Source organism: Rana temporaria, chromosome 11, assembly GCF_905171775.1.
Source record: "Rana temporaria chromosome 11, aRanTem1.1, whole genome shotgun sequence".
In the NCBI taxonomy this organism is placed as follows: domain Eukaryota; kingdom Metazoa; phylum Chordata; class Amphibia; order Anura; family Ranidae; genus Rana; species Rana temporaria.
Window position 1 is genome coordinate 27,718,357 of NC_053499.1, and position 16,420 is coordinate 27,734,776.

General features: G+C 43.0%; 1 protein-coding gene across 1 annotated transcript in view; it reads right to left on the minus strand.

Moving 5' to 3' along the window:
* Positions 1-1,893: 1,893 nt before the first annotated feature.
* The window catches only part of PPFIBP2 (PPFIA binding protein 2), a 210,398-nt gene continuing 195,871 nt past the window's right edge, over positions 1,894-16,420 (minus strand). The window contains 3 exon segments of the mRNA XM_040328281.1: positions 1,894-2,601; positions 4,666-4,731; positions 10,914-11,069. Of these exon segments, the coding sequence (XP_040184215.1) occupies positions 2,533-2,601; positions 4,666-4,731; positions 10,914-11,069 (291 nt within the window). The 3' untranslated portion in view covers positions 1,894-2,532.

Below are 16,420 nucleotides of genomic sequence, written 5' to 3' on the forward strand. Positions count from 1 at the left end.
GCCGCTAGCGGGGGTTAATACCGCACCGCTAGCGGCCGATTCCCGCGGCAATCCCGGCGGTATAGCGCCGCTATTTTTTGTGGCGCTATACCGCCACCGCGGCTCCCGCTCCAATGTGAAAGGGGCCCAAGTGTCTCCATTGGAAGATTTCCCCTCTATTACTTTTCTGGGGATAACCCAAATATTGGGATTTTCTCTTACTTTCACGGATAATGGTAAACAGGACAAATGGGGAGGGTAAAAACGGGGGGCACAGACAGCAAAAAGCAGACAAAAAAAAAACCTGACAAACGTTCTAATCCTTCTTCCCTCTATCGAAACCCCCCCCCCCCCAAAAAAAATGTTGCCTTTAGTAATATGTTCAAGCAATTCTGTTTAGAAAAAAAAAGGAAAAACAAAGTACCCTCTGCAAAAAAAAGAATTAATATCTATCCCTCTTTAATCTGCACTGTGTTGCAGAGATACAGATGCTTGAAGATCCTGTGTTCCGTAGTGACACAGGTGGCCAGTGGGAGGAGCCGTAGAGCACCGAAAGAGACCAGGCATCCGACACTCCTGGAAGTGTCGGATTCTTTGAGCTGCTGTAAAGCTGGCCATACGTGGCGTGAAATTCGTTCAGTAGCTGACCCTGTCTGTACCGCTGTTGGGCATCTCTTAATTGAAAAAATCAAAGGAGCCGGTGGGAAAATTGTCTGCTGAACAGCACCTTGCATCCAATCAGATGCAGGCACTGTCCAGGTATTTTGACAGCTGGTGGGGCCAGCTGCCAAAATTACAAATCGTTGCAACGGGAGATTCGCCCATCTGCCGCTGTGTAGTGTAGATGAAGGAATCGGTTGGGTTTCTTCCATTAGGCCTGTGCACAGGCGGCAGGAAAATGTAGGACCTCCCTTCTTTGCAGGGGACACTTTGTTTTTGCAGTAGCTTACGCCATAAGTGAAAAAGTGGGTGTGGCTATTAAATTAGGGATGTGGCTAATTTGAATATTGTGGCCCAGATTCTCGTAGGAGATACGACGGCGTATCTCTGAGTCTGAGCCGTCGTATCTATGCGACTGATTCATAGAATCAGTTATGCATAGATTTCCCTAAGATCCGACCGGCGTAAGTCTCTTACACCGTCGTATCTTAGGCTGCATATTTCCGCTGGCCGCTAGGTGGCGCTTCCGTTGTTTACAGCGTCGAATACGCAAATTCACGAACCTACGCCCGGCCGTACAGATACGCCGTTTACGTTAGGCTTTTCCCGGCGTAAAGTTACCCCTGCTATATGAGGCGTAGATGCGGCATACCAATGTTAAGTATGGACGTCGTTCCCGCGTCGAATTTTGAAAATTTTACGTTGTTTGCGTAAGTCGTTTGCGAATAGGGCTGGGCGTCATTTACGTTCACGTCGAAAGCATTGGCTTCTTGCGGGTTAATTTGGAGCATGCGCACTGGGATACTTTCACGGACGGCGCATGCGCCGTTCGTAAAAAGCATCATTTGCGTGGGGTCACAGTAAATTAACATAAAACACGCCCACATCTACCACATTTGAATTAGGCGGGCTTATGCCGGCCTATTTACGCTACGCCGCCGCAACTTTCTTTTGAGAAAGAATTACTTGCCTGTAAAAGTTGCAGAGGCGTAACGTAAATAGCATACGTTACGCCTGCACAAAGTTACGCGCATCTACGTGAATCCGGGCCTGTGGCTTTTTCATGAGTACCAGAAGAATACAATGGGGGTCATTTACAAAAGGCAAATCCACTTTGCACTGCAAGTGCACTCGCTGTAGATCTGAGGGGGAAGATCTGAAATTAGGCGAAGCTCTGCTGATTTTATCATCCAATCATGTGCCAGCAAAAATGCTGTTTTTTATTTTCCTTGCATGTCCCCCTCAGATCTACAGCGACTGCACTTGTAGTGCAAAGTGGGTTTGCCTTTCATAAATAACCCCCAATTGTTTCTTTCCCTATAGTGGGCCTTCAATGAGGCTACTGTGAGGAACGATTATTAAGGCTGCTTTGCAATAAAGTGTCACCTGACAACTATGCTGTGAAAAATGCTGGGTCCAGTCTATGGAGAATGAGAGGAATCAAAGGAAGTTTATACATTGTGCAGGGTGAATAAAATAAAACATGGTGGCTTCCTTGATTTTAGGAAGACCGCACATGTAGCAGCTCCAAATTTATAACTGCTACATTCTCTTGTATACCCCTCCATCATAGCTGCCTGTTTGTTCCATCATTTAGTGATCATTTTATAGCAAGTAATTACAGTTGATTTTAGAAAACGGGAATATTTTCCCACGATAGCTTTTTAATACGCCTATCACAATTTGATATGGTAACATCAGGATAATGTATCATTCTCTAAACTGAGGGTAGAAATATTCTTCAACCTAGATCCAAGCTGGGCCCTTTGTAGCCATAGGCCCAATAGCAGTCATCACTTCCATCTGTGTTACCCAACCGGTGACTCTGCCGGTCAGAATCCATCCAATGCAATCTTTGGCTTCCAATTCTGGCAGTAAAGGTAACTTGCAGTGCTATCTCCAGGAATCGTAGTTCGTTAGAAGTCTGTAGTTGTTAAGGATCTCATCCTGGCTCAGCATGCTCTGAAATGGAGAGATTTATTGTAGATATGAGTATTAATAACCATGTACAACCCTCCGGACGGGTGCAGAAATAGTGTAGGGCAAGGTTTTATGATCTCTATGATGGCCTGTGTTGATCGGCTTTTATTTGCATCAGAACGGCCTCTTTGGCCCCTTTCAGGCGTACGAATCCCGTGAGGATCTGTACCTTTTTTATCCGCCTGCTCAGCGGGGATCGCTCCGTTGATTGCCGCTGAGCCGGCAGATAACAGGGCGGTCCCCGCACACTGTGCAGGGACTGCCCTGTCAGATCTCCGCTCTCCCCTATGGGGCGATCAGATAAACACGGACCGTGCACTCTGCAGACAGATGGAAAAATAGGATTTTCCTCCATAGCATAGCGAACAACGATGAAATTGGTACGGTACTATGCACATCATAATTGTGAACCCTAAAGGGGAAGTTCTGCTTTGAACCCGCCCCTTCCTCTTTTATTTTTGGTGGGGGGGGGGTGGAGAGTAGAGGAGCGGGTACCTGGCCTCGACAGGTACTTTCTCTCCTCTCTCCCGGTCGTATCGTTGCAGTGATTCCACTGGAAGTTCTCCCTCCCCTCCCCCTGTTCACAGCCTTCGGTGACACGTCACAGGTCCCAGAAGGCTGCAGGACCATTCACAAAGTGCAGAGCCGCTCACGCATGTGCAGTGTGTAGCCACAAGGAGTCACAGCCAGCTTCCCAAGGTAAACATGCCAGTATCAGGAACCCAAAGACTGGTGAAGAACCAGCCCACGTGAGTATTGCACTAGATCTTTGGACAGGTAAGTGTTCTTTTATCAAAAGTCAGCAGTATTTGTAGCTACTGACTTAATTATTTTCGAATGAGGCGAAGATCCTCTTTAAACTGCCAGAAGTCCAGGAAATGGGTCAACTTACTCCTATCAGGTGTATTCTGGTGTAAAAGAAGACTAATACCCGTAATAATAAAACCAATATTCTCAAAATGTCAGCCACTCAAAATGAAAAAAAAAACCTGGGCGCTGTAATTCATGCACCCGGTGCCCTGAAATGGGCCGGGTCAAGTTCCTCCAGTCAAGTTCCTCCACCCCAAACTCGCTCACCTATGTCTTTATGCACTGGTCCAAATCATTTGGTGAGGGTGGATTATGGTGTGAGGTTATTTTTCAGGGGTTGGGCTTGGCCCGTTAGTTCCAGTGAAGGGAACTCTTAAGGCGTCCGCATACCAAGACATTTTGAACAATTTCATGCTCCCAACTTCGTGGGAACAGTTTGCACACCAGTGCACAACATGACTGCACACCAGTGCACAAAGCAAGGTCCATAAAGACATGGATGAGCAAGTTTGGGGTGGAGGAACTTGACTGGCCTGCACAGAGCCCGGACCTCAACCCAACAGAAAACCTTTGGGATGAATTTGAGCGAAGACTGCGAGCCAGGCCTTCTAACCCACATCAGTGCCTGACCATACAAATGCACTTCTGGAAGAATGGTTAAACTTTCCCATAGACACACTCTTAAATCTTGTGGACGGCCTTCCTAGAAGAGTTGAAGCTGTTATAGCTGCAAAGGGGGGGCCAACTCAATATTGAACCCTACAGACTAAGACTGGGATACCATTAAAGTTCATGAGTGTGTATATAAAAGGCAGGTGACCCAAAACACACACAATATATATATATATATATATATATATATATATATATATATATATTACATTTTCTTAGAACTATGACAAATAGGGGTGTGTGTGTATATATATATGTAAACACACCTATACATCATATTTCTAAGAAAAGGTTCTCCTGAACGGCTCATAGCAGTAATATTAATGGTCCCCACAAAGTAACAAACTTCCCAGTATCGTATTCAATGGACTAGAATCAATTCCCTGAAGTGCAGTAATACCCCTGGATGGGTAACGTGACAGTGTTTTATCTTTAATAAAGGGCAAACAATTTAATTTCATTTAAATTTGAATTACTTATAAACATTATGCTTTGAATAAGAAGAACCTTCTGAAATCCCAAGCTGTGTTAGCTTAAAGAAAGGAGAAAAGATTTAATACTCACAGTGAGGTTATTAATCCCTTCAGAAAAAGCTCCTATTTGCTTTACCATCCCCTCTGAATGCTCCATCTGTAAAATCAGTCGGCAGCCTCATAAATAGGAAGGAAGTTTGACTTTACACACAGCACTGAACTAGTACCCATGCACCGCACACAGGACACTACAAAAAAACAAACTCACACCATCTGTTATGAAAGAAGACAATGAACTTCATGCAGAGAAGACCTGTACAATGTTATTCAATGCAAATGTACATTAACAGTCATATACCCAAATACAACTTTATATTAGCTTCCTGTAACCCAGACTAGGGGAGGAGGGGGCAGCCCTCTGAGCCTATAAGAGTTTTACTGCTTGTTAAATGGGCAGAAGGATGACCTTATCAGTGTGCTGCTGATCCTTTATTATTCATCTAGCAGGCTGGGGGTGGGTCCCTGACCGACCAGTTATTGTGTAACTGAAGCAGACCTAGTTGTGAAATCTGGCAGGAGAGGCTAAAGGACGAGACTAAATATACAAATCTTTTGTCAGTTCAAACTGAATATTATCGTTATAATAAATATATATATTATAATGTGAGCATGTATATGCTGCACTTTCTGTGGACACTACATATAGTAAATCTCAAATGTGTTTATTTTAGAATAGTCCAGACACTGATAGAAACACCCATTGATTTAGGCACCTAATCCCGAAAATAGATATTGAAATTTAGGAAAGGAACAAAAAAGGGATATATTGTGGTGCATTAGGTATTGCGGGAATGATGAGAAGAACTCGGCTGCTTTATATAAAAATTACAAAATATTTTTATTAGATACAAAAAATATAAAAATTTATGGTCCAATCAATATGATAGCTAATGGTGGTCATCAGGTAACAAGGTTTACAATTTTAAACCATACAGAAATCGCATATTCCCGACATGTTTCGCTTCTTCAAGGGAAAGAGGTATCCAATTGTATAATTGCAACTAGGTAAGAAAAAACATTTAATTAGCCATATAGAGTAACAGAAAGAGACTACATGGATTATATATATATATATATATATATATATATTTGTATCCATGTAGTCTCTTTCTGTTACTCTATATGGCTAATTAAATGTTTTTTCTTACCTAGTTGCAATTATACAATTGGATACCTCTTTCCCTTGAAGAAGCGAAACATGTCGGGAATATGCGATTTCTGTATGGTTTAAAATTGTAAACCTTGTTACCTGATGACCACCATTAGCTATCATATTGATTGGACCATACATTTTTATATTTTTTGTATCTAATAAAAATATTTTGTAATTTTTATATAAAGCAGATGATTTCTTCTCATCATTCCCGCAATACATCCCTTTTGTTCCTTTCCTAAATTTCAAAATCTCAAATGTATTTTCAGAAAAATAATTTGTATCATAAAAGTGCAGCGCCCTCATTTTAAATCTGAGATTTACAATGGCTTAGCCTATAAGCAGTGTGATACACACAGAAAAAAGATTTTGTTTCAGCAAAATAATGGCTTTGAAACCTCACGGTACTGTAATCTCTATTCTCCAGTAAATACCTTTCTCGTTTTGATATGGGCCGCAAACCTCAAACCAGGGAAGCACATGCCCATGCTCTGGGATAGCGGGTCAGCAAGCCCAGATTGCAATCAACAGGTTCCCGAAGCGCCATCCCAGAGCATCAGATTGCATGGAGCTGGCGCTGAAGGTGGCTGTGGAGGGAGCTGCATAAACTGATGCTTTCTCCATAGCGCCAGCTCCTGTTCCATGAAGGAGTGATATACTTGGAGTCAGGGCTTTTTTTCTCAAACAATAGGTGCTGGAACTCAACCACGGCCCCCCAAAATTCTCCCCCCACACACACCCTCCAAATCACATCAAATAGTGGGTGTGGTCAGTCAAATTTCACAAACAGTAGAAGGGTCTTAAAGAGGCATTAAATACCTGGATTGCATTACATACAGAGTGCAGCGTTCAGGGGGGTTACACACAGAGTGCAGAGCTGTCACTTTTAAACACAGAAACCGGACTTCTGTGTTTACAAGTGATTGTGGTGAGCAGGCATCAAAGGGTATGAGCCAAAGGTGGTGGAACTGAGTTCCACCAAGTTCCCCCTGAAAAAAAACCCTGCTTGGAGTGCTTTCACAATGGCAGCGCCGCTCGTTTTTGGGGAGCTTTTCGGTCACTAGCGGGGTGGTTTTTACCCCTCAAAAAAGAAGGGTAAAAGCTCCCACTTTTAGGTGCTTTGGAAGCGCTGCCCATTCATTGCGATGGGCAGGACGTTTTGGGAGCGCTAAATACAGCGGGCCAAATCCTCAAAAGGGATACGCAGGCGGATCTGCTGTTCCGCCTGCGTATCCCTGTGCCTATCTTTGGAACTGATCCTCAGAAGCAGTTTTCCAAAGATAGGCAGAAGATCCGACATCTGTAAGAGACTTACACTGTCGGATCTTAGGATGCAGTACCGCATCCGCCGCTGGGGGCATTTCGCGTCGAAATGCCGCTTTGCGTATGCAAATGAGGACTTACGGAGATCCACAAAGCTTTTCAGCTTTGTTTTTTCTCCGTAAGTTTACGTTTGCATGCGTAAAATTAGGGCTGCTTTTACAAGGTGTAAACTGTTTACACCTTGTAAAAACAGACCTTTTTTTCGATCGCCGCGATTTTTTTTTAAATTTTTTTTTTTTTTTCGCCGTATCTTTTTTTTAACCCGTCGCAACTTTATTGTCCCGTCGCAATCCACAAAGCCCGGCGTAAAGTAATTTCGCGCGATGCACGTCGGGAAAATGACGGCCAGCGCGCCTCATTTAAATTGTCATCGCCCCCTGGATAACAGGACCGCCTTGCGCCGGGAGAATTTACTGTAGGTTACACTGCGTGAAATTTCTAGGTAAGTGCTTTGTGGATCGGGCACTTAGGTAGAAATTTCCCGCCAGTGTAACTTAAATGGGAAAAATTAAGTTAGGCTACGATTTTGAGGATTTGGCCCAGCATTCCCAAACCGCCCCAAAGATGCTGCTTGCAGGACTTTTCGGAACATCCCACAAGCGCACCGCCCCAGTATGAAAAGACACACTGCAATGAATGGGAGGCGTTTTTCAGGTGCTTTACAGAGGCCATTTCTAGCGCTACCGCCCCAGTGAGAAAGTAGTCTTAGTGAAGGCAGCCTTATAGGGGGCTCAGGACAGTAGGGGATATTTTACAGTTTCAGTTTGGGGGGTGGTAATACCTCATGGTTCACTGTGGCTCGTGACTGGTTACCAAATCACTTAAAGTGGTTGTAAACCCTTACAGACCACTTTATGCAACAGGCAAGCCTATAATAAGGCTTACCTGTAGCTACCCTGGATATACATGTTACGTCACTTCTGACGTTGTATTCTGTCAAACGAAAATTCTCGTATTGTGAGTAACCTCTTCACTTTCGACATGAGACCAGCATGCCACAAAAAAATCGGACGTTCCGTCGTTCGAAAATCAAAGCATGTGTACGAGGCTTTAGCCCTAGTCATAGCCGTTTTTATCATTTGCTGTTAAACCGTATAGAAGGTAATTTTGTTGGTTCATTAAAGTAGATGTTGGCTTTTTAAAAAGAAAGTCTACAATTTACATCAAGGGGCAGTATGATCATGCAACCCACAATACAGGGTCTTTTCCCTTAGTATTAGTACGCTCAATAAAAGTGCTGATTGACCACATCAGGAGCGTGAGAAATTTCAGGAAAGCATTGCAATATGGCCACTAGATGGAGCTGCTGTTCATAAATAAAAAAATAAAAAAAAGAAGAAGGATTAGACAAATTATGGGGATTTCTTTTGATGTCTCAGACATTTGCACAGTATTTTTTTTTTTTTTTAATAAATTTATCCCTTTGAGTTGCTAGATTTTTTCCCCCCAACTTCTATTCACAAAAGGTTGGCTCCACTGTCTGCATTTACCATAACCAATAGGACACACAAGCAGTTATTAGTAAGAGATTAAACATACCCACCAAAATGTTATGTTATGTTAAAATTTATATCTGGAGACATTTAATCCCTGGAGCCCACTATGTCCATGTTAGGATTGCCAACTCAAAATGTACTCATTTCACATGGATTTTCTTTTCCCACAGACTTTACATACAACTATCAATTTTAACCTCAAACCAACATTTGTATAAAATTGCAGCTTACCCATCATTATAAGTGGTGGCTGCATCAGTTTTTTTTTTTTCAGAAGAAAAAGCTAAGAATATTTCTAGCAAATAGAGAAAATTCCTGTTGATCTTGCCAGAAATGCAATGTGCTTGATGCTTCCAGTGAGCTTAAACGACAGCACAGAAGAGCGTTAAGGGGAAAAACTACCAGTCCCATCAATCCACAATGATGGAGATGAACAAAGGCGTTTTTTTTTGGGTTAACACAGGATCCTGCTCTTTTTTTAAAGCATTATATGACACGGTGCTTGTGCAGTGACATTTGGCCCCCATGCAACACCTAAAAACCCTGGCTAATCCTGACAGTTTCTGCCTTCCCCTTTGTAAAAACTGACCACGGTATATCATGGCTGCAGAGCCCTGACACCGTGGTCAGTTTACGTGCCTCCATCATCCGCTCCCTCCTGTGTTTTCCTCCCCTCCTTGCCAGTCGGCTCCTGTGTCAGGCGCCCCCCCTCCTGCTGCTGAAATAATATGATTTACTTTATATAATTTGTTTGATCTCCTAATGATATTTCCCCTGTGTGTGTGTTGTGTATATATAAAAAAAGAAGCTGTATATTACCTAATTTGTGAGCGCTGATTGGCGGTCACAAGACTGACGTCAGCGGGGGAATCTCGGCCCCCTCCTGCTACATTTGTCAGATGGGGAGAGTAGAGAGCCGGCAGGTCACGTGACTATCAATCAGCGCTCACAAATAAGGTATATACACTGCCATGTGTTTGTGTGTAAATATATTTATATATATTTTACACACACACACACACACACACACACTGGGGGAAATATCAGTAGACCGAGAAGATTATATAAAAGTAAATCCTGTGGGTTAACAAACCCCTTAAAGCGGAGGTTCCGCCGTTTTTGTTTTTTTTGCTGCCGACGATGAGCAATCGCTTGTCCCTCGGCTGCCCCTGCCGCAACCCTCAGTTAGGTAATCGGGAAGCGAAGCATTGCAGCTTCACTGCCCGGTTCCCTACTTCTCATGCGCGAGTAGCGCGCCTCGCCGTTAATGGTTCCTGCTCTCTCCTGGGAACAGTATTTCCCAGGAGACAGCAGGGGCTGCCGGTAGGGGTATGTCTGCTGCAGTAGTGTATTCCTGGAAGTGGGTGCAAATACCTGTCCAGGTATCTGCACCCCCCCCCCCAAAAAAATATAACACCGGAAGGGGGGAGGAATCCGAACAGTGGAAGCTCCATTTTTAGGTGGAGCTCCGCTTTAAGTCCAGTGATCACCAAGACTGCCTCCATAGATACAATGGAAAAGGTATTGTAGGCACGAAGGGACATGTAGGATCACTAGGTAAAAATAAATTAAAAAAACACATCACAAGTGCAGCCACCACATCCAAAATGGGTAAGTGCCAATATGTGAATTTTTTGGGGTTTAAAATACGCTTTAATAGACAGTCAATACATTTTGTACAGTTGACCACCCTGTATTGGGAAGGTTAGCTTGAACTATATGTATTCGCCACAATACATACCAAACAGGTTAGAATGAAGGATTACAATGAAATGAAGCCAGGAGATGGATGGTTTACATAACTTAATAATAATGTTCATTTATTGCATCTTCGTTGATCAATCAATAATCTATCAGTCCTTTTTTATACTGTACACGTAACATTTTCATCCGAAAACTCATTTTCTTACATACTTCTCAGACCTCAATAAAACCCAATCATCATATAACACTGCTCAGCGACTATTTACACAGTTCATAATCTTAATCATACAGTATTTAAATATTTGTAGTTAAATTAAAATTTTCTTCAGCAGACAACAATGCAGCCTCTGTATAAAATTGGTAAAGTGTCTATGATGCAACTCCAGCGCCAGGCCATGCTCGACATCATATAAAAATATCTCAAATATAGATTTAATTCTTCTACAAAAGCAAAAAGTCTGTCTTTTGGGTGAAGCCATGCTGGTAAAGACGGTTGGATGGTTACATGGCGATACGTGGTTAAAGACACAGATGACAAAAAGGGGGAGGGATGTATGTAGGGGGTGATGCCAAATGCGGATGCCATCAGATTAGTCTGCCCACCTGCTCCAGTTTGTCAGCCTCTTTTACAGGACTGTTGTTGGGGGCCTTGACTTCGCTTTTCTGGGGGTTGGCATCCACTGGGCACACATAGTCCGTGGAATCGTCAAATTTCTTCTTGCGGAGGTGACCAAAATTGGACAGTCCAAGCTTCTTTGGCTGAAATAGCAATGGTATCAATGATTGAAATGGAAGATTACACTTTGAACATAAAAGGAAGTCATTGGTATGCTAAGGGGGGTGTGTAGAGGATGGGGGGGGGGGGTTAGTTAGTGCAGATTGGTTTAGAAGAGCTTTGGGAAGGTGAATGGGTTAGTTCTAGTATATAGCAAGGAAAACCTGTCTTTTAAAGTGAAAGTGTAGTTCGATATTAAAAATACTTGCATTTAAGCTGGCCATAGCTGGAGCAAATTTTTTTTTTCCTGCAACCACGGGTTAGATTACCCCATCAACACAGTCAGTGTTGATAGGGGAATGCCTCCCACTGAGCCATTGTGTTCTCCCGGCAGGGGAAGCCATCCCCGCCGGGAGATAACAGTGATTATTGCTAGTGGCTATAACAGCTGCTAGCAATAATCGCATGTAAAATCCAGCAGGCTGGTTGTACCCAAGCAAATCAATCAACTTGGGTACATTCAGCCTGCCCATGCCTGGTTTAAATCTCACCCGGTCCCTGCTGAACTGGCTGAAATATGTACAGTATCGCTGGCTTTAGTTGTATTTTTAATGGAGTATAAAACTGTGGTTATTGGATTATTTAATACTACCCTCAGGAGGTCTTTAGATTAGCCTCGTGTAGCTCACTGCACAGCAGGATTTACCCAGGAGAGATAGTGCCAGCACAGAACAAGAGCTATTGACACACCCGCCCCCCGTCCCATTCATGCTAAACAGTGTGGATGGAGCAATCTTCCCTGCTGGATATTGTATTATGAAAGCCAGCACCCATTGCTGTTAGAATACCCAAACAGTGGCTGCATCTTATTGGATGCAGCAACTGTCCAGTCAACAATTTCCCCACCTGGTTCTTCTGATTTTTCAGGTTGAAGGATGTTGGGTGGAGGGCCACCTATGGTTCGAATTTTGGTCAGTTCACCAGAAGCTGGCTGTATTTGGCCATCTTACCCACATCATAAAAAACAAACAAAAGAAAACATAAATAAAATGCTTTTCATACTCACTCCCCATGAGATTTGTTTTGTGTACAATGCAAAAAAAAATGGTTGATCCTGCTGTTCTCTATCTCCCCCTTCTGTTCATGTCCCCAACGCTGCTAGGAAGTTGGTGTGGCGTGTTGGCAGATCTGCACATGCTCAGTTTACAGCGAGTTTCTATGCTGAGCAGCCCATGTGACTATAGAATCACACATGTGGGTATATACACAGTGGTAAATGACAGCCCACTCCCTCCTCAATGCCCGCTAATCAACTAAACAAAATGGGGGCGGGATATTGCATGTAAATGAATGGAAGCTTCACCTCCCTTTTATCCTAAGACACAGGCTGAAGGGGTGTGATACAGCCTGTGACTGGCAGAAATCCACCCACACCATGCGATTTCCAAAAAAATAACACAAATATTTGATTTTAATTATACACTAGTATAATGATTTAAAATGGTCTATTGATATTATTTATTTTTACTCTGTATTCCAAAGCGGTTTTCTTTTTGAACATGTGACCAGCAGCAGAGGACTAGAAGCTCCTCCTGCTTATGTTTCCCTGCAGACAGGCTGGGAAAGATCTGGGTCATGTAAAAGCTGTATAATCACATAAGAAAAGGGTACTTTTTTTTTTTTAAATAAATTACAGTCCCATCATCCATATGCAGAAAAAGGGGCAATGTAAATTAAACAGTGTGTGTTTAGTATCATTTTAAGACAAGAACACTAGTACATTGTTCAGAACAGAGGTAGCTAGCTGATTGGATGAGAGTGCACAGGTGTGTTGTCCTTTCACTAGCCAATCATATTCTGGGGAGGTCCTTGACCAAGCTGTATTGCTTTAAGTGCAGTAGAGGGAGGGGAGGTCAGAACCCTGGCAGTTCCGTCCGAGGGATCTTTTAATTCAAGGACTAGCTGATTTTTCCCCCCAGCACACAGGAAACTTCACACTTGCATAATTCAGCTGTGAATTTAGCGGGTTGTCTTCACTTCTACTTTAATTATCCCCAGGATGTGGATATATTCTGCCAGTAAAACACTACCTCTTAATTGTTAACAAATGTATTCCAAGAACTATTTTTCTATAATTAAAAGCAGAGATGCAGCTACATAGCTAAATTCCACTGTGCACTAATGCAAAAAAGAAAACTAATTAGCTTCATTCATGCCAAATAAAACTACCATTCATGCAATGTCTTGGAAAAGATTACCCATGTGTGAGTAGGAAGGCTTTTTTTTTTTTTTTTTACTAATAAACACATCAATGGTGCAAGGAGGAAAGAGAAGTTTTGAAACGAGGGCCGTTCATGATAATGGGCTCAGTGATAATTGCTGTGCGTGTTACCTTGGCTTCTATGCCATTCAAGCAGCACAATGACTTCAATATGTTTTGTATAACAAGCTCAAATGCTGTTCTGCCTGCTGAAAATGGAGTGCTGTGGTGTGTCTATGAGCATTCCGTAGACAAGCCCTATGTGGTGATCAGCATTAGACAAAATATAATTCCTTTGATTAAAAAACATAAAATGCAAAGCGGAGTAGCAAAAAAAAAAATCCTACTTATGCAAGATTAATGAAAAAGAGTACAAAGGGTGCAACCATAGTTACATAGTTACATAGTTAGTCAGGTTGAAAAAAGACACAAGTCCATCCAGTGTAGAGTATTTATTGCACAAGGGGTTAAAAGAATAACATTTGCTTGTATACTGTACAAAAGTGTGGTTTGGGCACATCATCATAAGCATTGGAAGGGGGACTTGCGATATTAATGCGCCGTCTTGAGAAAGGGGTGTATCTGGCCCCAAAATGTGTGGCCACGCCCCTTAGTCTAATGTCATCTGCACCCCCAGAAGTGGACCTGCTATCCTGACATCTGACCCCTCTGTGCGCTTCACCCCGACTCTGTAGTGCATCCTCCAGCGACAGCCACTTCCTGCAATACTCTGCATTACCCAGCTGCCTATACGGCGTGCTCTGCATTAAAGTGGATGTAAACCCTCACATTTTACCCAGCGAGGTGAACAGCCTCAGATGATACACAGGGATGAAACAAATCACCCTACATACGTTTTACATGTATATCTGCTGTCTTCAGCTCTCTACATTTTTTTAGAATGTGCATATCGTGTTAAAAATCTTTCTTCCTGTTTCAGGAGAGCCGATTGGAGGAAAGGCACCCCCCTCTTTACATAGGCAGAGGAATGAATAAACTTACAGAGTTGCAGTCTGAATAGACCAACTCTCTACTTATCTATCTCCAAGTTCCCTCCCCGACACCAATTTCCAGCTGCTTTTATCTCCTGTGTCGGAGAGCTTGTCAGAAGTAATCATGCTCATAACAGAAGAACAGAGCAGCAGAAAGACACAGCACTTAGAGCTTTGGAGAGAGATGAGTAAACACGGCAGATATATGTGCCCAGGTCAGATTTCATGAATCGGGTTTACATCCACTTTAATATCTACGTTCCACCTGGCGATGCTTATGATGATGTGCCAATGACCGCACAGTTAAATTCTTTTAACCCTTTGTACAATAAATACTCTACACTTGGTCGTGCCCTCTGTACATTTTTTTCCCCTTTCATTACAGTCTTGTATCCAGAGGATTAACCCAAACTCTGGGCTTAAGAGGCGCAGCAAGCCATTGATTTAAGAGTGACTATGTAGGGAGCCATGCAAGTGTTTATTCAGATGACCTGGGGGTTCGCACCATAATATATTATTCCAAAATAATGGAAGATATATTTTGACTTGCAACTATGTGTGCTTGTGAAATCTTTTCGATTTTTTACCCCATTAAGCCTGTGTTGTCATTCAATTTATTAAACTGCCATACCATACATATTGTAGGTGATTTTACCAATCTGACCATTTCCAAAATTCCCCACTCTGGTTAAAATAAAAATGTACCAAAAAGCTAGCTTAACCTTTCCAACAATACGCATCACCCCACTGGTCAGTGAGGAGGCCTATTACAGTACATGTGGTAGGCAACATAAAAGTGGGAAGAGAACGGACAGATCATGACCAGGCTAGGTCCGGTTGACATTTGCATGACAGAGGGCTCAAGATTTTTGGGTTCCCATGCTACCCTGGGACTTAAATGGCAATGCATTTTGGCATGACATTCCAGCATCTAGTTGATCAATTACTGCTCATGCACATTGGCGATGGTGTTTTTTCAGCCCCTAACTGCTCCTTTTCTAATACACGTGCAAACGCCTATGTATGCATGCATGGACACAGGCTAACAGAGGTTCTTTTACAGACAGAAACAAACACCTAATGCCTTTAGAAGAGGCGTTATTTAATCCACGTGTACTCAACAAACACAGTTACACCTTAATGCTGGGATCACACTGATGTTATTACCACATGTGATTCGCACAGGAATCGCACCGCATTCATGTGCAAATCACAAGCAATTCTGTGCAGTGCAATTTGAGACGATTATTTTGTATGGCTTGCATCACACCGCATGAACAAGGTGCAGGCACCTTTATTTTTGCCGCACTGGAATCAGATCGCATAGGTATTCATACCCATGCAATCCTATTCTAGCAAGTAAACTGCTTTCTGCGACCTGCTTTTGGGGTGTTGTTAACATTTAACTGACACCCGCAGCAGATCGCATGAACACAGGACAATTGCTATGCAATACGGGAAATGCATAGATTCCTGTGCGTTTTCTGCATCACATCAGGCTCGGTTGACACTGATGCAAAGTTGGAAACAGAGTAATCGTTGCGTTTCCCACATCGCATAGCAAACGCACTGTCTTCATGCAATCTGCTGTGGATGTCAATTAAAAGTTAACGACGCCCCAAAAGCAGGTTGCAGAACGCAGTGCAATTGCTAGAAACGGATTGCATGGGTATGAACACCCACACGATTTGATTCCAGTGTGGCAAAAAAAAAAGGTGCCTGCACCTTTGTGCAGATGCAGTGTGATTTGAGCCATACAGAATGATGGGCTCAAACCGCACCACACAGAATCGTATGCGATTTGCATAGAAATGCAGTGTGAATCACATGCAATGTGATGCATTGCATCAGCGTGAACCCATCAGCGTGAACCGAGCCAAAAGCTGAATTTTAGGTATGCCAATTTTTACATTGCTTGGATGAATGCAAGAATGTGCCATACCTGTGGGATCCCCATGGAAGTTTTGAATCCGTGTAGTTGGCACGGCTCATACAGTGATTGGTGCTCACTTCCGGGTCCCGTGCAGCTACCCTGCTACCTAATGAACACAGGGGGCGACTCACTTAGCACAGGCACCATTCAGGGAACAGTTTGCATTTTTTAAATGAAAGCAAAGCATTACCGAATTGGACAAGATGGGGA